This window comes from Nyctibius grandis, chromosome 4, assembly GCF_013368605.1.
Source record: "Nyctibius grandis isolate bNycGra1 chromosome 4, bNycGra1.pri, whole genome shotgun sequence".
In the NCBI taxonomy this organism is placed as follows: Eukaryota; Metazoa; Chordata; class Aves; order Nyctibiiformes; family Nyctibiidae; genus Nyctibius; species Nyctibius grandis.
Window position 1 is genome coordinate 11,998,685 of NC_090661.1, and position 23,091 is coordinate 12,021,775.

At 36.6% G+C, this 23,091-nt stretch overlaps 1 protein-coding gene across 1 annotated transcript in view; it reads left to right on the forward strand.

Moving 5' to 3' along the window:
* The window catches only part of SBF2 (SET binding factor 2), a 288,886-nt gene that overhangs the window by 123,581 nt on the left and 142,214 nt on the right, over positions 1-23,091 (forward strand). Inside the window, 3 exon segments of the mRNA XM_068398307.1 lie at positions 6,883-6,996; positions 8,665-8,775; positions 11,131-11,236. Coding sequence (XP_068254408.1) covers positions 6,883-6,996; positions 8,665-8,775; positions 11,131-11,236 — 331 coding nt within the window.

Consider the following 23,091-nt stretch of genomic DNA (forward strand, 5'->3'; position numbering starts at 1 on the left):
TTTGTACCTGCTTATGTTTTGTTGAGTGGTGCACATAGTGCGTACTGAACAAACAGGAGACTGTGATGAAAGTTTGAAATGGTATCAATCATATGTTGTTAAGCCAAGCCTGTGTGCTCTGTAGTGTGTGCTTTCATAGCTTGGCAGTGTTCATTCCAGTCCCTTTAACGTCTCCCTAGATAGACTGGCATGGGTACGGAACTGGGAGAGCTACGTTGACTGCTCATCACTTGCTCCATTAGAATGTGTAAATCATTTTTCCACAGTACCCTGTGTGTAGCATATGAAGAAAACATTTAATGTACGTTTCAGTTTTAAGAAAGTTTTTGCTCATGATCTACACCAATTTATTTGAGGAAAATATGCCGTATTTTTTGTTAAATTTATTCTTTGTGTAATATTTGATATTTTCTTCTAACACCAAGCTTTCAAACTCTTATCTCATTATAGTGTACTTTATAAAACGCTGCAAACTATGCCCAGTTGTTCTTAACACTTTTTAAATAAATTTAGAGGAATTTTTAAAGCAAAAGGACACCAATTTAAAGCAAAACAATACCTTATTTAATAATATGTGTATCAAGTCCACAAATATTCGATTTTAACTGCATCTGTTAAAAATGTATTAAACCATTTTCTAGGCTGTGGATTTGTGACATCACGCCTGATCTGTTCGTAGGTAACTCCAGTTGTCGGTTACCTTCCTTGTTAAAAAATGCTTGAACAATTAGTCTGAGTTAGCCTAGCTTGGGCTTAATGCCATATATATCCCTTGGCTAAACTGAGAAACAAATTGTTCTCAGAAGACAGGCAAACAAATAAATAGCAGAGTGGTGATGAACAGTGCTGATCACAGTTAATTTTTCTAAACTGTTGGTTATCAGTCAGGGGATTAATGCTGACTTTTTTTTTTATTTGGTCATGTGAACTTTTCATTATTTTGTGAGGGTTTTTTTTTAAATGCTTGCACAAATGCATTTATTAGTTCAGGTACTTTTATTGACCAAGTTAATAAACTATGAAGTGATGCTGTTTGTACGATAACCAACTAATTGAACTTTCTCGTTTACGCCATCACTTTAGGTCACAAATATGACAAATGGATACTTCTCAAGGTACAAGAAGAAAGGCAAACTGTTGAAATATATGCACTCGTGCTCTCTCTAGTTCTGTGTTGTCATTTATGTAAAGACCTGTGAAACTCATTACTATGTTATGTCAGGAGTTGTATATATATATTTTTAGTGTAGATGTGGATGTGTACATTCATTAAAATACATGAAAAAATTTGAGTTGAAGAATGTATTGGTCTGCTTTAATGTACAGGGCACACAATTTTTTCGACCAGTCTCTTAAGAGGCCACTCTACAGCTGTAGCAAACAAGTTAGGCAAAATGAAATAGCATCATATGTCCCTCAAAAGAAGTTTCCCTATTTTCTGAGTTTGTTTATTATATATTATTTATGCAGGAAAAGAGGAAAAAAAACAACAAAAAAAAGACAAGAAAACAAATCAAACACCCTTCTGTAAAACCAGATAAGGTTTTTGTATTCAAACTTATCCTCAACCATGTTCCACTTACACAACAAATAAATGCTTGTTTAATTGTATTTTAAAATTTTAAGAATCTAATTCTGTATCTAGTTTTAAAATTGGTTATCTTGATTTTTCTTATACTTTTTTTGATCTCATGGGACGTAATTATTAACATCCATTACTGTGATTTTGTGTCTATGTTTTTGTGACAGTTTGGAATATGACAATTTAAAATTTGTTTAAGAAATATCTAAATTTTACAGTTTGGCAATGCTGTTTCTCCAAGAGATGCAGTGGGGGCTAGAAGAAAAAAGGCAGTCTTTAAAAAAACAAAGAGACTCCTGTGTACCTTCCATGTTTCAGACGCCCAGACTGTCACAATCATAGGTATGTGAAGAAGGAACCCTCGCAATGAAGAGTTCTGCAAAGGCAGTTTTTGTTAGCTAGGTGATTTTGTGGATAAGAAGTTCTGTAATGAACGTGTTAATAATTGTAGTATTATTTGGTAGATTTTGTGGACAAACTGCTCTATGGACTCGAGTCAGCCATAGTTTACAGATCTCTGCACTATATTCTTACAACTTCAGAAACCAAGTCAAGATGCAGAAGAAAAGAGGATTCTGTGTTTAGCAGACAGGGAACAGGATTCTGGGCTTCTGTCAAACACAAATGTAATTACAGGGGACCAAATTTTTTAAGCGTGGTGAAATAATGTATGATCACAGATCATCACACAGTTCCTTTCATTAATAAATTTAGATCAGTCTCTGTTACCTATTCCTTAGTCTACTGAAGAGTTTTTCAGAACTTTATTAATCTGATGTTAAAAAAACATTACTTGATTCCCAATCTAAAGGCACAGGTATTTCTGAATCACATTTTAAATCTATATCACCTTTTAAACTAAATTGATCTTTAAGCATCTGGAACTCTGGTTTGCTCTCTAGTGGTACATTTTTCTCAGCTGTTTTCAAAGTCTGCCTGTATGTAGAAATAAAAAAAAGGGATCTCTTTCAACATTTGATTGAAATTAAGAAAATTCTTAATCTGTTCTACTGTAGTATGAGGGGCTGCTAGCCAACAGTCTAGATGAGTGATATCAGGGAAGCCCTGTAGCAGTATACCAAATAACATTATCATCTTCCAACCAATATAAGTGCAAAAGGAAAACTATAATAATCAACGAGACTTAAAAAAATTAAATTAAATAGCAGGATTATCTTCTTATTTAACCAATTTAAATTCATCTTTCAGTTTATGTATTGTTAGCAAGGTTTTCCTTAACATCCAGTTCTTAATTTAGTTGTAAACTGAATGCTGTATTTATAAAATAAAAAATGTATTGAGGAAAAAAAAACGCACAACCCTCTTATTTTGTTAGTTTTGATTAAAGACTATTTTTTCCTTAGATAAGAAAGGGGATAAAGAAAGATGAAATGTGCATGTGTCAGAGCAAAAGCGTAACTAGAAAGAATTAAGTTTGTGGTTTTACCGCTTTGTATTTAATATTGCTACAGAATGCTTGTGCTGCTAATGCTTTGCTTGAAAAGTAGGTTAGAAGTCATGTGTTTGAAATGATTATCTACTTAGTCTACTGACTCCTAATAGTGTGCCTGCGTGCCTGTCAGAACATTTAGCCGTGGAAAAAATACGGCTCGTCACATCACATTTTTCCGTAAATCTTTTATGAAGTAAGAGAGTGGTTTTATAGTGTAAATGATTTATCAATTCAATACTGTGCTGCTATTGTGCCCTTAAAGTTTTAAATTAAATCTAATTAAGAATTAATTCAAGGCTTGATCTGAAGTTGAGTGGATTTTATGAAAATGGCCCCTTATAGAAACCTCCTCCCTGTCTCTGCATCCTAAGTTCTCATTATCTTAGTACCATGTGAATCTAGAGAAGCTTCCATATTCCCTTGCCTTTAGAAATGTGGAATATGTTTTAATTTCATTTTTCCTAATGTTGTCAGGGTCCACAATTTGTCAGATAGCCAGAATCTGTTGCCTTTATGCCTAGAATTCATAATTGCTCTTTAGAACAGTTGATACAATGAACTTTTGTTGATTATATGTTTAGTGGTGTATTAAGCACTAAACTGTAATTTAAAAATTCTTCTTGCATTTTTGGGGGCAGGGGTAGGGAACTGTAATTAATGTAAAAGCCCTCCCTGTCAACATTATAATGAATGGAAATAGATGAATGTGTGTGGGACATGTGACTGTTGAGTTATTGTGTTTCTCTATTAATTTGTGAATCACCGTTTTAACCTAGAAATGAGATGCAAACTAGACGAAGCATGTACACTGCGTTTGTGTTGGTTGCAGTTTAGGTAAGAATTAATGTACAAAGCCAAGTATATGACCACATGTGTATATATATTGCTGTGCCAATTGTTTTTACTTTGGTATGAAAATATTATACACATCTCTTAATTAAAACAGCTTGGTTAATATGAATGTAAGTACTTCCTCTTTAAACCATTTTTACTTGAATGCCGAATCATTTTTTAGATAGGAGGCTGTCCTCAGGTCAGGAAGTTCCTGAGCTGCAGATTGCTGGACACAGGGAGAAGACGTGGGAGGAATGGCCTCACTAAGCTTGCCCTCTGTTCGGGGGGCCCTTGACACCAAGACAGGGGACTAAACTATAGATGAACCTTTTGTCTGACTCAGTATAGCGATGCTTATACTTACTTTTTTTTTTTTTTTAAAATACCTAGCTTAGACAAAGGATGGCATAGCATAAGTAAATACCACCTAACTTTTATGTCCTGAAAAATCACAGTGGCAGTTTTACAGGAACCCCAGAATCTCATTTAGTTTGTGTATAAAAAAGCACCAGAATATTTTATAGCATTTTTGTCTCCTCTGGTATACACATAAAAAATTACCTGCCCTTTTTTGTCTATATAGTAATGAAAATAGAGCACCAAGGTGCGTATGCACACACACCTACCTATATACCTTATCCTTTAGTGGGGGCGGGGGGAGGTGTGTGAGAAGTGCTTTAGCATAAGTTGACACAGAACTTGCGTGAGGTTGAGCAGCTTCCAAGAGACACACGCCTGTGTTCGAGACACAAGCCTGAAAGGCCAGGTCTGACTTTATGGGTGGCAGGGCAATGGGCAAAGGCTCTGATGAAGAAACCTTTACCTGTGGATTGGGTTAGGAAGTAGCTCTTTGTTATCCTACAGCTGTCAGTGCAGCTTCTAGCTGATACCCAGCTACTGGGCCTTTTCAGAGTGACCTTTTCAATTTGGTGCTAGAACTGAGGAGAGCATTTATGTAACAAAATGCAGGTCTTGGTGTGGAGGCAAAAATGATTAAGTGGTTCCCAGGTGATGACTATTGCTGCCTGATAGCTAATGTCTTCAGCTGCCACTGTTTGGCTCTGACCAAGGCACTCAGGACTGGACAGCTGGAGTGAGTCCAGAGGAGGGCGACCAAGCTGGTGAAGGGTCTGGAGGGTCTGACCTATGAGGAATGGCTGAGGGAGCTGGGGTTGTTTTAGCCTGGAGAAGAGGAGGCTCAGAGGTGACTTTATTGCAGTCTACAACTACCTGAAGGGAGGTTGTAGTGGAGTGGGAGTCGGCCTCTTCTCCCAGGCAGCTAGCGATAGGACCAAGAGGACATAGCCTCAAGCTTCACCAGGGGAGGTTCAGGTTGGACATTAGGAAGCATTTCTTCTCAGAAAGGGTCATTAGCCATTGGAATGGGCTGCCCAGGGAGGTGGTGGAGTCACCATCTCTGGATGTGTTTAAGAAAAGACTGGACATGGCACTTAGTGGCATGGTCTAGTCGACATGGTGGTGTCAGGGCAACGGTTGGTCTCGATGATCCCAGAGGTCTTTTCCAGCCTGATTGATTCTGTGACAGGATAGGACTGTTATGTATTTTGTTTCAGTAGAAAGTCATTTACGTTAGTTAAAACAAGTGCTTTTGAAGGAACCTGTTTAGTTTCAAACTGGAAGAACAATTCTGCTGTAGGATGGTGGTCTCCAAACTTTTTTGATCCCATCAATGAAATTCCCACATGAAGCTTATTGTAAGTAAACATTTTTCATAATTAAAAGCATTTATTAAGTCAGCTTTTTAAGTACTTCTACTATCATTGTTTTAACTGATTTTATTTGGATACATGCATTTGTTTAAAGAAGCCTTACATTCTGAATTGAGGTGGTGAAGTAAAGCTCATGAACTCAAAGCATTCCTGGCATTTAAGAGCATTTCTATCGGGTTTCTTCCATTTAATAGAAAAGTGATGTTGGATTTTTTTTTTTAAATAAACTGAGATGATGACTAGTAATGTGACAGAAATAGAAGGCAGATATTTCATGTTGTCATATGGAAACGGAAGTAATTTTTCTCATATTCCTAATTAAGATAATATAGTGATTTTTGCTTAAAAGAATGTTTGGTCAGAGGAACAAATAAATACTTAGAAATTTGGTGGGTGGTTTGGGCGTGGAGAGAATTACGTGCAAAAATTGGAAAGCACGGACTTTCATTTGAAAACTTACTCAGTTAATGAATTTGTCAAAGAACGTGTGGAATTTTAGAAATTAAAGTATTTAGTGACCTCTTTAGTTTTGTCCATGAGTAATAATAAAATAGTTATGATTGAATAGTAAGCGCTGGCAAGGAGGTTACAGCAGCTTGCACAATATCGTGAACAACTTCCAGTGTATCTGCATTGTACCTTTCTCTTTTTTTTTTTTTTTTTTAGCCAGAAACTTAGTGGTGCACAAGTTGGAGGGTTTTTTTGAGAAATCTGAACTAGTTTTCTTGTGAATAAATTCCTTTAGATTCCAAATTCATTGGAGGATGAATTTATAGATAATGGCTGGAGATTACTTTATAGATAATTTTAGCTGTAACATTACTGGAAATTCTGTAAGAAGTTGAATTATATGGATATGTAGGACAATCATACATTTTTTTGTGAAATATATTGTTTCTGTATTTAGAGTATAGTTGATTGTAAATCACCTAACACTTCAATGTTAAAGGATCCCGTTCTGTAATCCACTTCACTATCTAAAATGTGAAACAGGGAGCATTTAATGTGAAACATTGTCCTGTTGAACTGCTGTCTCAGAGAACTTTATTTTAGGTACATTGGTGCATGACTTCCTAGATGAGTTTTAACAAGTTGAACTACATCTAGAAACTTTTAGGCAACCATTGGAATGTGCTCCTGATAGTTGACTTCATTACCAGTTTCAAATAATGCATTCATTTTCTTTTCTAAAGCTCTGAGAAATGCTTACTTTTTGTGAGAATGCTAACATTTTAGTTGGAGGTTTCTTTCTGCTTATTAATCGAAGTGTTTCTGTTTTCAAGGGAACAAAAGAAATTGAAGGTGAAGAGGAGTCTGGTTTAATTCCGCCTGCAGAAGTATTTGCTCCTAAAAGTCTGGTGTTGGTGTCCAGACTAGATTATCCAGAAATTTTCAGGGTAAAAAATATACAATTGCCATTTATAATATATGTCAGCAGACAGATCTGGTTTTAATGAGTAGCAGTGACAGTACTTTTGATTTAAAACATCTCAGGATTGATTTGGGAATTCAAAAGCAAAAGTAGGCTTAGACTGAACTAGATAAAATTCAATGTCTATGACAGTAAATAGCCCCTATAGGTTAAAGCAGTACTTTTTTACCCTCCAAGCAGTTTTACATCTACATAGAAGAAGAAATGGAGATTTTTCTGGGCTCAGTTTACTGTATAGTGAAGGGAATTATTAGGACAAAACCAGACTCGCTCAGGTAAAAACAACATGTTAACAATATTTGATTAAATACATAATGGTAAATTAATAGCGGAATCCTGGTTTTCCTCCATATGTAAGGCAAAATGTCAGAGCCTCTTCCAGATCAAATTAAGATGCATGACAGAGATTTAGAATCTTGGATTACTTTTAGCTGATGAAATATGACTGATCTGAGATAAATGAAAAGCTTAAATTTTTATTAAGCTAATACATGTTAACAGAAAGAAATATAGTTCAGTTTACAGATCAAGGGAGGAAATCATTCAACAGTTAAATTGTCATTAGACATTAGGAATGACTGTATCGAGTAAGATTAAAAGTCCATGTAGCCCAGTATTTTGTCTCTGACATTGGCCCATACCAAATGCAAAGCAAAGTGTGTAGGAATAGGGCAGGCTGTAAAAATAATTCCACAAAATACTTTCCTAATTCAATGTGAATTATAGTTAAATGACATCCTGAACCAGAGGTGTCAGTTTTGTGGTTTTTTTTTTATATAATTTGTCCATTTCTTAATGCTCAGATTTTACAACAACCCATGGCAAGGAGTTTCACAGCTTAACTATGTGTTATATGAAAAGTTACTGTTGGAATTATTTCTAAGAAGAGAATTCCTAAAATATTTGCTGATTTATCAAAATTACAGCACTTAAAAGGCACCAAAAGGATGCTGTGGAACAAAGTTATTTATTTCCTTTTTTCCAAAGGCTTCTTAGAACATAATGTTAAATCAGCTTACATGAAATTACTAGTAAAAATGATAGAGCTATGTCTGTGATTTCTCAATCAAAACTGGATCCATTTAAAAAATGGAAATGCTGAAGTGTTAATATACTATTCGTTTTAAAATATATTTATATTGAAATAATAAAATAAAGAATGTAAGTTAAGTAGCATATGGAGTTGTTGATCCTTGATGCTACTCTTAAAATGAGCCTCAAAACCTCGTTGATTCATCACTGTTCTACTCTGGAAACCGATCAGGTTTGGGTCCATAGAATTCAAAGCACAGATGAAGCTATGTTGATTTTATAATTTTTAAACATAACTTGTAGTAAAGCACTTTTTGTATAATGAACAAAGCACAAATATTAAACATTGAAATTCTTTTAAAAAAAGAATATATCTACACCTGCCAGCACATACATCCCTTCTAAATAGCCAAGCTGATTTTTTTTAAATGAATGATTGCTTCTATAGCAAATTACTTTGTCCTCAGTTGGAAAGTACTTCAGTACGTTAATAACTATTTAGACACACTTATTTTTTAAAAATTATATACATAGATCTTTAAGTAATTTGATATCTGCCTTCCCTGTATAGCAGTCTAATGTATTCTGTCTACCTTTCTAGGCTTGCCTTGGCTTGATCTATACCGTGTATGTGGACAGCCTGAACGTGTCACTGGAGACTCTCATTGCAAATCTGTGTTCTTGCCTTGTCCCTGCTTCTGGAGGGTCTCAGGTAAATGGAAAAAAAGGGTATTTTTCCTGTTAATTTAATTTATGAAGAAAACAAAAAATAAATTCTTGAAATATTTTTGAAAAAAAAAGATCATAGTTCAGCAGAGTGCTTTCCCTGTGGCCCGTGAGTGCTTTCCCTATGGTCTGTCTTCTAAAGACAGCAAAAATTCCTTTCCAAGATAAGGTCAAAGGGTTAATTTTGTCACTGAGTTGGCTTTTTACAAGGCACAGTAACAAATCAAGCAGTTTGTATAAGTTTAGTTTTTAATAATAATGTGCATTCAGGAATATTTCTGCTTGCTACAGATTTTTTTTTTTTAAAGGCTTTTTTTTTTCTTTGCCATTTTAAAAAATGTTCTTCACTTTTATTCATTTACCTGTGTCTTTTCCTTGACGCAGTTCAGGATTCCACTGGTCTTTTGGTAACTCTCTTAAATTTCTATTTTCATAAAATTAAAAAAAATGCTAAAAAGTAACTTGAACATGGTTTTCTCAGAGGTAATTAAATGTCCCAGGTAGCCTGTGCATTCAAAAATAATAAAGTTTTCCAGCAACTACACTTATTTCTGCTTTTTACCTATGCTTTCTCTGAGCAGAAGGTCAGGTTTGTTTGTTGATTTACTTAAAATAAATTGTTCCTATACATCTGTGGGTTTCTGACAAACCAGTTGGGTCTTATTTGCTTGGCCTTCACTTTATGCTATGACACCACTGGGAAATTGTAGTTCTTATCATTAAATGTACCTGGAAACTAAGTACGCAAATGGCGATATTTTAAAGTCAATTTCGTACACATTTTCTCACACTTGCCACCCAACCTAGGGATTATCAGCCTTCTTGAAATCCTACAAATGCCTAATTCTTTTCTGTTTTTCCCATAGCCCTGGCTGCTTTGGAATTTCTCTTAGTGCTATAAGTGGCAAGATGTCCTCTCAGCTTAGTCAAGATCTACCTTATTGCTCTCCAGGCAACCACGTCTCTGTTTTTTTGCATCCCAGCCTTTTGGTTTTGAAGGGGAGTAATTAGATTGTATCTCCTCATCACAAACCCTCTTTCCAGTGGTATTTGAACCTCATATTACAGGTTTTGGTGATCCACTTGAACTTCTGGCTCCTCTTCTATACTCTCTCCACCCTGCCACGCCCCCCATATGGCTTTCCCCGGTGGCTGTTTCCTCTGCTAGAAGAGGGAGGAAAATTCATGCTCCTCTGTCTATTCTCCCTTCTGCTTTTTCTCTTCAAATAGAATGTTCTTTCAGTTAGAACTTAAATTTGCTAGTGTCTAACTATAATTTTAATCAGAAATCGAGTTTTTATATTTTCTTTCTTAAGCTTCATGCTTCCAGGGCTAAATCTGAGTTATATATCTTAGAATGGGAACACTCATCTGATGTTTATCTCCAGAAGTCCACAGGTTATTCATGTGTCCATTGTTGAAATAATCAACTGCCAAATTAGTTATTGACCTTCATCCGGCTCTGCTGCTAAAGTGCCGAGGAAGAGCATCTCTGCTACAGCTTGGGGACTTGCTTTGTTTTACTGTAGAGCGTTTTGGTTTCAAACATCTGCCATGCAGCAACTAGAGCTTGCTCCCTTCATACATTCAACACCTTTGCTGCCAGATAGAGTGGAGTTGTACCACACTTACTGCTTGTACAGAAACGCCTCCCACCCATGGTAGTTAGTGGTTAGAGGTAACTGCTTAAAATCACTTGCTGCTTGAATGTTGCGTGGATTTACTCAAAGAGGAAAGCACGATTATTTTGCAGTTACAATGCTCTTTGGGATGTGATACACAAGTGCATTCCTTTCACTCCCATTTCCTGCCTCCCTCAAGGGAGGTATGTTCTTGTGCTGGAAAGGCAACTGAAGTTTTACCTCTACTTTAATATGCAGAGCAGGAGCATAGGAGTAGCAGAAGTGTCCTCTTCAATACCCATATATCACAAGTATGTTCATACTTAAAACATGCATGCAGACAGTAGATACCAAAGAACTTCAGTTAGAAAATAATATTTATTTTTCTGATTTGAGTGGGTTTTAAACTTTTTTTTCTGGAAGGTGTTTTAATGTATTATTAAATATATAATACCGAATACGTTCAAAGCCATAACTATTTAACTAATTCATTGCAAATTAAAAGAAGGCACTATCATGCTATCATTCAAGGAGACATATCATTGTCCTCAAATAATATTTCAGATCTTTATTGGTCAATTCAGTTATTCTTACTGACTTTAAACTTCTGTGTCAAGATAAACAATTTTTGCAGGATTAATCACTTATCTGTATGACAACAGCTTGTTTATTCTATATAAATTAAATTTATTCTCAATTAAAAAAAATTCTTTCTACAGAAATTGTTTTCTTTGGGAGCTGGAGACCGACAACTGATACAGACTCCTCTACATGATAGCCTTCCTGTTACAGGCACCAGTGTGGCTCTTCTCTTTCAGCAACTGGGTATGTCTAGATCTGTTTGAAAAAAAATTCTTTTTTTCAATTACAGAATGAGGTATTTTCTGTTCTCATTCAGTTTAAATCATGTGCCAAGAAAGCTACATGGTAAATATTAATTTATTTTGAATGAAAGAATGACTAATAGTGCTTTTATCCCCTAATCAGACATTCATATAACCTTTTTGTACATCTTGCCTGTGGTAAATTATCTCCAGTATTATCTAGCGTCTGTAAGTGGACTGTGAGCAGAAGTGAGCCTGGCCTCTGTTTAATTACAAAAACATTCACGTAAAAAGATTGCCCCCCCCTTGGTTAATGTGCAAACTCCAAACAAAACCAAGGAGGCTAATAATAAAACTAGTGTAACAGAAAAGGTTAGTAGCAAAGATACCATGTACTGATATTGGTAACTATGTGGAATTCCTATTATTCTGTTGTTATCTATTATTCCATGTCTTTCAAGAAAATGATCTAACGCAATCCTCATCAAATGCTTACTTGTTCGTTACAATTACAACATCGTTTCACTGTTACCCGGGTACCTCAATACTAATCTCGTGTCTCTCATTAAATCAAATGGCCTCAGAATTCATGTTATCATCCATTCTTCTCATAAATGGACAATGAGAACAGACGCAAACTTGAATAGTAAAGAGTAGTAAGAGCTTATATCACAGGAAGCAGTATCAGATCTGATGAGCACAATGCCATCTACTACTGATAAGATTTAATGGTATCCTTCCAAAAATAATATTATTCAAAAAGGAATATTATTATTTTGTTGATAGCAGTTAAAATTAAAAAACACGGCTAACATGGTATAGATGCTACTTATCCTCACCACAGACCCTGAGATTTTTAGTTGGCTTATTATGTCAAGATTCATTAAGATTATTCTGATTGGATCGCAGGCAATATTTTAAATGTGGATAGGCCCAACAACTTTTCCTCTGTTCTGAAGGTATAAAATATGGTGTGAGGTATCATAAGTACAATATGATATACCATGTGGTAAGGTATGTTTGTTCTGTAAGTACGATATGTGAGACGTAAGTTGAGGCAGTTTATTTTGGGCATGCTTACTAGGTGCCCTTTCCAGTTATGGTACACAGAAGAATAAGAAAATCAGCAGAAGGAGGGGGAGAGAAAGGGAGATATTGAAGGAAAACTTGCTCATTGCTCACAATTCTGGTTAGTGACATTTCAGCTGGCCTGAAGAAGAGAGAGACTGAAGAAAGTACCTGATTATAAAACCTGGCAAATCTTCACAAAGAGAAGCTATAGGCTTACATCCTGTTTCACTGAAGAGATCATACAAGTTCGTAGAGAGAAAAAAAAAAAAAAAGAATTGTATCAATACACCTTCTGTTCTGTTGTGGCATAATTTTCTCTTTTACAAGACTATCAAAACAAGGAAGAGCTTGTCTAATGGTCTTGTGTAGGTGCTTTTCCTGTCTCTCTCCTATTCTTTGGTGTGATGAGGACAGTAGTAGTTGCTTGGGAATGAACCTGAAATTAGTTAAGGAATAGGCAAATAATTGGCAGGTAGATTTTTTTTTTTTTTTTTTTTAAGCAGCTACTTGAACCCTTTGCAAAAGAGACTTACTTTTCCCATCTCCTATTTCTGACAGCTGCTTTTTTTCTTTTTTTTTTTTTTCCTTTGCAAGTGTGCCTCAGTTCCCAGCTGATGTCTCTTTTGAAGTTTTTTTGTCTAAGTATCTGGGGATATAGCACATTGTTAGAATCTCCTTGTATCTCTAAGGACACAAATTAAAAAATGTTTGTGTTTTCATAGCGTACATCACTTTACAGAATAGCACATAGTTCCTTTCACATGTAGGTGGTGGGCTGTTGTTGTATTCCTAAGGCCAAGGATTGTTAATGCTAAATTTCTGTTTGGATTTACTAAAGAAGAGTTGTTAATACAGCTACATAAATCTGTTTGCAATAGTTGTTGAATATAAAAAGAGGACCTGGAAATATGAACAGACTGTTTTAAATAAATTCTCATTTATTCTCACTTTTCAAGTAGTCTTATGAAGAGTTGAAGGCAGAGAGTCCGGAAGGATGTGGTAGAACCTATTAGCTCATCCCTTTGAAAAGTTTATTTTTCTAAGATAATCCTTTCCTCTGGAGATCATAGTTGGTTATCAGACTTTTTTTGTGCTTTTTGTAATGATATTCCCACTTGCTCTATTTCTCTCGTTCCATTTGAACAGGAGCTTAATGTGTATTTGTCTCTACCAACCTGGGCAAAAGCATTCTACTTCTGTTGTCCAGTGTGGTGTTGGATAGTTACTTTAATGGCAGCTGTTATCCCATCAAACGCTTGTGTTTAGGACACAAATATTGACTAGTCTGTTTGTCAAGTAACGACATGTTCAGTTATTTCACTTCTGGTACAAGTCACTTAATCCTATTTAAATTATTAGTAGAAAATTGAAGAGTAGCTAGAAAAATATTTGTGAACTGTATAGATCACCTTTTTAAAAATAGCTCTTTCTTTGAAAAAGATGGGCAGCAAGACAAAATTTCCCACTATGAATAGATACAAAAGTAATTTTAACATTTATTTTGAGAAATATTGTGCAATAGTAATCTCGTCATACTTCTCCTGCTTGGCAGGATAATACTGTGTCGGCGGATGACCCTCCCTGTATTACCAAGTTTGCAGCATATCTGGAAATAGACCTCATTTTTACTTAGGCGTTAAACTACGGTTGGGAAAAACATCCCCAAAGGTTTTAAGCTTAATAATAAGGAACAGCAGTGTTTGACATTTTAAGTCATACATTCTTTTCTTATTTAAAGAAAAATATGAGAATAATGTGATAAAATCCAGGCCTGTAGCTGGATCACTACACCTAAAAATGATTTCATCAACAAGGATTAGCTGGAAAAACAGTAATCATAAAGTTACTTTTAAAAATGATCTGTAGTAGCTGGAAGACTTTCAACATTGTTCCATTTCTCGTTGTCTGTTAGTAAGATGGTAGGTATCTATACATAGTATAGCCTTCTTCATAGCCTGTCTATACAGTAGCCTCCTTCAGGCTCAAAGGAGATTTTGGTCCTATTTCTCTTCTCTCTCACTTTATCAACAATACATTCCTGTATTTCTGCCTTAAGCTCTTTTAATTTCTCCAGACTCCGACCCTACTTGCGTCCTCCATTCTGCTGGCAGTGTGGTTATTCAGCATTGCCATATTCAGTCATTTGTTTATGAGACATACACCTCCACCTCCCCAACGGGCAGTTTTTTACAAAGAACCTAAGACACAAAATTATATTAGGGACCTGAGCAGCAAAACAAGAACCTAAGGTTTACCCAGCACTTTTAATTTTTGCATGTTTCAAGGACTGGTAGCATGAATCACAGTGCTAAGCTGAGCAGAACAACTATGAAAATTTATTTTCCTGAAGAAATAATCTTTCCCCCTACTTTCCAAACACTTAATCAAAGACAAAAGCGTTTTCCTTCCTTTCCTTCTTGTTTAGTCTCTTATCTGGGCTGTTTTCCTATCCCCTTATTTCCTCTGTTCCATTTCATTTGTCTGCTGGTTTTCCTCCTCATATCTTTCATTCACCACTCAAGTATTTTCAGTAGAACTCAGACTGACTTTCAGTGTTACAAAGAAAGTAATTTTTTAAGTGGCAAAAATGCAACTTTGAAGTAAATTCTACTTTGACTCTTCTGGATGAAGACACAAGGTAAGGTGCTTTTCAGTTCAGGGCTGTGTGGAATAAAGATTAAATAGATGGAACAGGATGAAGATGAATGGTAGTGCTAGGTTGAGCCAGGTTGCTTGGCAAACTTGTCTTTCATTTGTCCAACCTTTGATGTAACTTAATATGAAAGCGTTAAACATCATTGTCCTTCAGCCTTTTCGCATGTCTTAAAAATATTTTTAATCTGAAAATTGTGCGTATACCATCAGGCAGTATATGAAGCCTCTAAAACAAGTACTTTGTAAGTAATACATCTGAAGACTTACAGTGTCATTAAATATCATTAATTCCAGATGTCAGAAGTTATTGGTTGATTAAACTTCTAAAGATTGCTACAGTTGCACAAAATATAAATATTAGGGCAGATGTGTGTGGTGATGGCAGAGTTGAAAAGCAGGGAAGTACTTCAGTACAAGCAGTTTAAAATGTTCCACTCCAGTATCAATAGTACTAGTAACATGTATTTTTTAAGTATGCCTATTCAATTCCAGAATTCAACACTGTGACTTGAGACTGAGAAGTTTGGAGTATTATTTGTCCTTTCTCCCTGTTTACATGTTTCTACCTTTCTTTTGCACCAGGGCAGATAATTCTCTGGTACCACAGAGAGCCGCTTAAAATTAATTAATTAATTAATTAATTAATCAACACTAAGCATGCAAATAGAAGTGAATGATTTTCCACGTTTCCATGGTGAGACGCTGACAGTGATGATTTTTATTGGTTTAAACAGTCACGAAACCAAAACCCATTACTGTTATACAGTGATAAATCCATTCATAAGAAAATTATGGGATGATATATTAAGTAACATACCTGTTTATCATATTTTTGGGTGGACTATCAAAGTGTAGTGAAGTAAAAGAAATGTATTTTCTCATTTTTCAGTCATTTGATTTGTTAGAAGTTAATAAAGAATGATGGGTTTTTAAAAATATTTCTATTTCGATAATGAGTATACTAGAATTTTTTTGTGTGTTCAGAAATTTGTTTGGAGGGAAGATCCTACTTAATTACAACAGCATTATTTTAATTATTTTTTAACAAAGGCACACTGCTCCATCTCTGTTTGGAAGTCGCTATTTGTGTGTGCAGAGGGATTTTAAACTGACAGACTTGCACTTTACAATTTTGGTTAGCTCATTAAAAAACACATTTTTTTCTTACGGTTCTGTAGCTGTGCCAGTAGCATTCAGCATGCATTTTGCCCTCAGAAGACTTGAAATCTCTGCTTAGGCTGATAGTGCAGCAGGCTCTGTCCTTGGTTCTTACAAGTGTTTCCTTTGAAAGCTGATGTCAGGGCCCTGAGCACATCAACAGCCCCCTAAACCCCTCCTTGTAGGGTTGAGCTGCCTGTGCTCAAGGTCAGCATTGATGTAGCACAGCTGTGCAACCTTGGTGCACACTGTTGAGGAAAGAGCTGTGTGAAAGATGTGAGAAGGAGGGGCTTGTTGACCTCTTCACTTGGATGCTGCACTTAAACTCAGGCCATGCCCTTGGTCCTTGCCTGAGCCATGTTGCAGTGATGCTTGTGCCTGGCAACATAGCTCTCTGACCCAGATCCTCACCCATGAACTGCACATCCTGGCTTCATCTCAGGCCTTCTTCATGACCATGGATTTGCCTGGTGACAGACCTGGCTGCCATCACTGGACCTGATCCTGGCCCTGCCCTGTTGACTTGACTTTCGTGGCTTGACCTCAGACCTTCCTCATCACTGTGGACTTGTCTGGCTATCTCGACTTTTGGCTGAACCTAGCTGCTGTCATCAGACCTAACCAACTCATCTTTCTCTGGGTACTGTGGGACTCCACCACTTGTTGGTGAGGTCACTGCCCTTTCCCACCTTGTTTCCATACTTGGCACCTGCCTTGCCTTCTTTTATGGAGCAGTGTGCCATTGCTGGTCCCTGGCAGCTAGTGTTCTTCAATTTTCACTGTTGTCCTGGTTTGGCCTAAACCAGGCCAATTTTCCTTTCAGTGATTTTTACTTTCAGCTAAGTCTCCTCTAAGTAACTGCACTTTCTGAAACTAACTGCATGTTTTGCAGACAGTGTCTGCTTCTAGGACTGATAACACTCAAAGTTTGTAGTTATCACTGAGGCACCGGTAGGGATGTTATGCAGAAAGGCTCTTGCTGTACTTTTCTTAGAGAAACCAAGGTCACTGCTAAATTCCTCACTGCTTACGAGTGAAGAGCCGAAGGGGGGTCGCAGCTGCAGAGGGGAGCGGACAGGGCAGGTGACCCAAAATTGACCAACGAGGTATTCCATCCCATACACGTCATTCTCAGTATAAAGCGGGGGGATCACGAGGGTCTCGCTCTCTTTCTGCTATGGCCGGTGTCCGAAGAGGACTCTGTCCGTTTTCCTGCTGCCCCCGATCCCGATCCGTGCATCCCTGAATCCAGTTCTCGACCATCGCTGGGCCCAGCCTGGGCCTTCCCGGAGCCTGCCCTGCAGTGCCGGTGGTGACGTGGCCAACATCGGGGGAGCTCGATTTTGGTTTTGTATATATTTTTATATATTTATATATATATTTGATTATTCCAATATTATTATTATACTCTTTTTCATTATTATAGTTTATTAAAACTGTTTTAACTTTCCAACCCGTAAGTCTCTCTCCCTTTTCCCTTTCCCTTTCCCTTTCCCTTTGGGGGTGGGTGGGGGGGGAGGGTTAACAGAGAGCATCTGCCACAGGTTTAATAGCTGGCCCAGCTTTAAACCGTGACAACTGTTTACCTTCTAAAAGTCTTGAGAAAGTTGGTATTTTGGTATTTGTTCTTCACAATAAGTTTTGATCCCTTTGATATTAAAAATCAAGCTTTGCAAGTCCTACAAGAGATGTAGTCATGTGCCCGTACCTGCCTGGTACAGTTTGATCCTGAGGAAGAGATCTTTCTTGATCTTAAAATATGCATACTGGTCAGACTTTCAGCATTCTGAATAAAGTTGACTTTGTCTGTTGACAACCTTTCCAACATTTTATCGCTTTCCAACACACTACCTCAGAAATTATGATGGGAGCTAGTGGAGCACAATTGTTTATGTATCACAAAGATAAACATCCCACAGTTCAGCAACTGTTGACCTATGGAGAATGCAGAGAGATGAACTGGTGGAGATCATCTGTAATTTTTTGTTTCAGTTCTAAGTACAAAGTATCACTGTGCTGAGTCAGACCTTAACACCACTAGACAGCAGAAAAGTTCAAGTGCGAGGAATTTTGCTTTCCTGAAGAAAAGGGAGATCTTGTAGCTCACTGACAATCACAATTCAGAGTGCAAATGAGTGGACACATATATACCAAAAGAGCACAGTATTAACAGTGCTATCAAAAGTGAGTGATTTACAAGGCTGTTATGGTTAAACTGCATCCTATATAGGGGAGAGGCTGAAAAGTTGAGTATCACATGCAGCTTAAGAGCAGGAGAACCTGAATGCTTGGGAGAAGAGCGCATACTCGTGCGAGATCATAAGGCACTATCCCAAGTGTCCTTCATCATAAGTCCTTAACTTATTTTCTTCTTTTATGATAAGGGAGGGCTTAATTACCAAGGTGGAGATTTTCTAGAAAAATTGGATCCAAACACCATTTTGCATTTCTGATAGTCAATAGCAAGCAGGATGCAGATATTTTGCCTTTCCCAGAAGCACAACCCAATTGTGCAGGCTTATGCGTGTGGGTATTGTTTTCAATCTCTCTTCTCAGTGACCCTGGTCTCTTTTCAGTGACCCTGAAATTTGACTTTCTTCTTGCAGAGCTAACTTAAACTACCTTGTTGCTCCTTCACAGATAGTCTTTAGCTTTTGCTCTTGCTGTTCTTTTAGCTTTTTAGAATGTGTAAGCCAAGTAGAGGAACTGCATTCTGGACTACACAGTGTTGTTTGAGAAAGAGCCCAACTGTATTCTAAGTATTTCACTTCCAGTAATGTGAATGGAACTACTTAAATAATTCCAATGTCAGAAGAGAGTACAGTTCAACATAGAATAACTCAGTGCTGGCTTGACTGTAAGTCAAAGGATACATGTTGGCTAGTGGCATGATATCAGAATGACACTTGCTTCTAGTTTGTTCCTCCAATAAAATAGGTGTACTTGGTCCATAGTTAAACACTGGGATAATTATTCATTAAAAAAAAACATTAGCTAAGTGACAGATCATAATGTCTGTTACACCTCAAATAGTTCCTAAGGCAGGTGGATGTTATATTGAACCATGTCAGGAAAATAATAGGAAGTGGAGCCAGAACTTAGTACTTTTGTGATTAAGATTTTTTTTTAGGTAGTATTAGGTAATATTTGACATTTTATACTTTAAAAAAAAACCAACCAATGACTTTTTGTAACAGTGTTGTCATTTTCATGTAACTTGCATATAAATTTTATGAGATTATATAATAACAAAATATAATTAATTTAACCATGATTATAAGCAAATACCTATCCAGCCAAAAAGGGAAAAACTGAATTATGATAGCTAATTTTTAAACTGACAATACTTGTAAGACATGCTATGCTTTACGTTTTTATTCTGAATGAAAGTAAAAGTAGTTCTACTGCTTAAAAAGTGTAGCCTCCTTTAGAAAACATAAATCCCAAAATAACCCAAAATCTGAAAGGAATATTTAAATTGTTGGTCATATTATTGCTCATACTGGCTTTGAGAGGCTGCTTTTTGATCAATGTTAGGTTTTTCTGCTGTATTGTATGCTTTTATTTTGCTCCATATCATAGACCATACGTGTAACCATTTGCTGCTTTGGTGGTGAGCATCAAGAACAAACTAATGTAAAAAAGTCATGAATCAATTAAGGCTGGAAGTTAAAACATTATTTCAAACCATAGGAGGAGGAAAATTTGAAACATCTTCTATTGTGAGTAGTAATGACAAGCAATATCACTACATTTAAGATGAAGCTTGATCAACTTGGGATTGTCTGATATAGTCGTGATGGCAAAAGGCTGGACTCTTTCACTGTTTATAGACCCTTCAGTCCCATATTTCTTCTAAATCCAGAATATATTAAAATACCCAGAATTTTTGCTTTTGGCTACATTTGTTGATACTTTGAGGAATGTTTTCTGTAACGTAATAGTTTCTCATTATTTTAATTCTGGTTTAGGGGAGATATAATGTTCAGCCTCTCATGTAGGGTACTTTATGCCAACAGATGACTGTACTGAATTACGGTATAAATGGGAAAAGCCATTCCTGATAAATATATATGTATATTTGTATGGCTAGGAAACGTTATGGAAGGGTCACTGCACAGTCAGCACATGAGCTGGTTTCAACTTTTTGACTAAGAAAATCCTAGTATCTTCAACATAGAGCAAGAATTGTTTTATGTTTTAATACTTCATTATGTTCAGAAATAACATAAGAGCAGCTAAGCAATGAGAGATTTAATTTGCATGACATATGAAGCGATCAAATGCAGCTTTTTTAGTACTGTGATACCTGTAACTGGGAGATGCACCAAGATCAGAGCGTCAATGTGGGGCCCTTTCCACATCTCATGTTTGTTATGAGACAAACATGTCTCAGTATGAACCAGAATTATTTTACCTCTGTCAGGTTGTTTACAAACTTCTTACCCAACTCACTCAATTTTTTTTCTTTCCATGAGATGTCGTATATCCTGTGATGGGAACATATATACCCTTTGTTGGAATTTAACAGCATGTGTAGTTAAATTAAACTAAGACAGTTTTATTGAAATATATAAACAAGAAACTTAGTCTTTGATCTTAATAAATTGTGTTCCCTCCAGCCTATGGAACCTGGCACCACATGTTGCGTGAGTGGATGCTGCTGGCTTACATTGTAGTTTTGAGTTTGAATCCCAATGGCCACTGAGCTGCGTTTAGCTCTGTAACCCAGCAAAAGAGAATTTGCCCTTCAAGCTTTCCAGGTAGATTTGTGTAGTCTGTCAAAGAACAAATAGATTACCAAGGGATTTGATGCGGCATTTACTGCTAATGGGCCCTTACTGCTGCAACAGCAGAACAAAATGACAGTTTCTTTTAGATGCTGTTGGAAATAAAGGGATATTGTGATAGTGAATTTTGGACAGGGACTCTTCTGCACTCCCAAGTAACTGCGCTTTGTGGATAGTCACTGAGGCTTCATTTCCCCAGCAGCATAAACTGCCAGGCAGCCGATCCCATCTGCGAATGTCCATTTCCAGTTGCACAGTCCTACCCCATCCTCTGTACTGAAGTGGTGCTTGGCTCACCCATGCTGAGATATTTCATCTCACCAAGTTAACACAAAATATTTGGAGGGTGGAAGGAGGGAAAGTCACATCTGTTTTCTGTCAGCAGGCTCAGGTTGTGGTTTGATGCTGTGGTTAAGTCAGTCTAATAGCGAAGCCCTGCCATGAGAACAGATCCATCCCTCTTCCAGCGTGAGCTAGCTCACCTTGGGCTCTGGGGAGCTTTGATGCAGGTGGAAAGAAAGCAGCAGCAGCGTGTGGGTGGGATAAGACCATCCCTTTCAATGACAGCCATTAGAGCAGCTTACAGTCAGGTAATGTCAAACTATTCCTTCAGTACATGCTGCTCATTTTTTTACATTTGTTTGGCATGTGTGGATGCACGGAGAGCTCTGTCATTACCAGTATAATGCTGGTGCTGTGACATCAGTCAACAGGATTCTGAAGTGTGTTGGGAGGCAGTGGCCAATATTTCTTGTAGTGTTCACTGTTTTGCAGACTTACTTTTTATCCAGTTCGAACTTGTATTACTAATGCCTCTTCTAATGAGACAAAACATGCTGTAGTTCCATTTTAGGCAAATTATAAATCTCAGACAGAAAATTTATCTGACATAACTACTACCGTTCAAGTAAAAAAACTTGAAGCTGTGTATTTGATAAAGTGCTGTAGTTAATGAGCTGTTTTTTAAAAGGAAGCTTTTCAAATAAGTTGAAAAATAATAAAATTGTGTATTACTGTTTGCTCTATAACAATGAGGTGACATTTTTTAAATGGTTAAGTGAAAATTTCTTTTGAGTTATTTGAGAAGAGATTAATTTTCTATTTATAGTAGGACTTCAGAAAACACCTCTCAGAAGAGTGAAAACAATTTATTTTTTTCCAGAGATGAGAAAAATGTGAACTCCAAAAAGCAAATGTCAAATAAACAAACAAATTTAGAAAAGGCAAAAGCGGCTTACCTCTGCTTACAGAAAATGCTGAAACAAATCCTGCTTGGAACAGATTACTTTTCTTTCTACTTTTGCTGGTATGAATGCAGAAATAGCTTTTCTCATTATTCTGAAGCAAACTTGATAGCAGTTAAATCATAAGACTTTATGCAAAACTTTAAATTTCAAAACTTCAGTGTTAATACTTGTGCTGAAGAGGAAAGAAAAAACAGTTCTATGGAAATTTCGTTCCGTTTGATCTTGTAAAATCATGTTTAAATTATTGCTGCTTTGTTGCAATGTGGGCTGAGTTGTCAGTATCTCACGAGGTCAGGAAAATCTCGGATGATTTCACAAAGAAAGAATTTTTAAAGATCGCTAAACATTTTGCAGAGAATCCAAATATGATCTTTTAAGAAAATAAAGTGACTTTTCATGTCTAGGGTGTTTCGCAGTTTCCTTGATTGAGTATCTGTGGTTCTACGCTCCATGAATATCAACCAGCAGTGGCTGAGGGTGACTCTAACAGAATGTCCTGATCAGCCACCTCTGTTCTTGTTGTCTTTGCATTTCTTTGATTCCATTAATGTAATGCTTCAGTAGTTATGTCCGTTGAGAAAGGCTTTGTAGTCCTTAGGCAGGAAACAGATATGTTTGCGATTTCTTGTGTATCCTTGACCATTTTTCCTGTGTACAGTTCAAGAATGACAATACTCTTCTCATTCTTGAATATTTTCTTTCTAAGGATCATAATAGTATTACTCTCGCTCTGCATTGTTTTTTTTAAAGGAAGTTTTGTTAAAGGACATTTTTCTGCTTTAAACGAATCCAGTCAAATTATGGGTATCCATTTGGTCCATCAGGATTTAATTTGTAGTATTTCTACTAAGAATATTTTACAATCCATTACACGTGGCAGTCTTTCCCATATGTTACACTCTTTCATATTGCAGCTACTCATAAGTCTGTGGGTT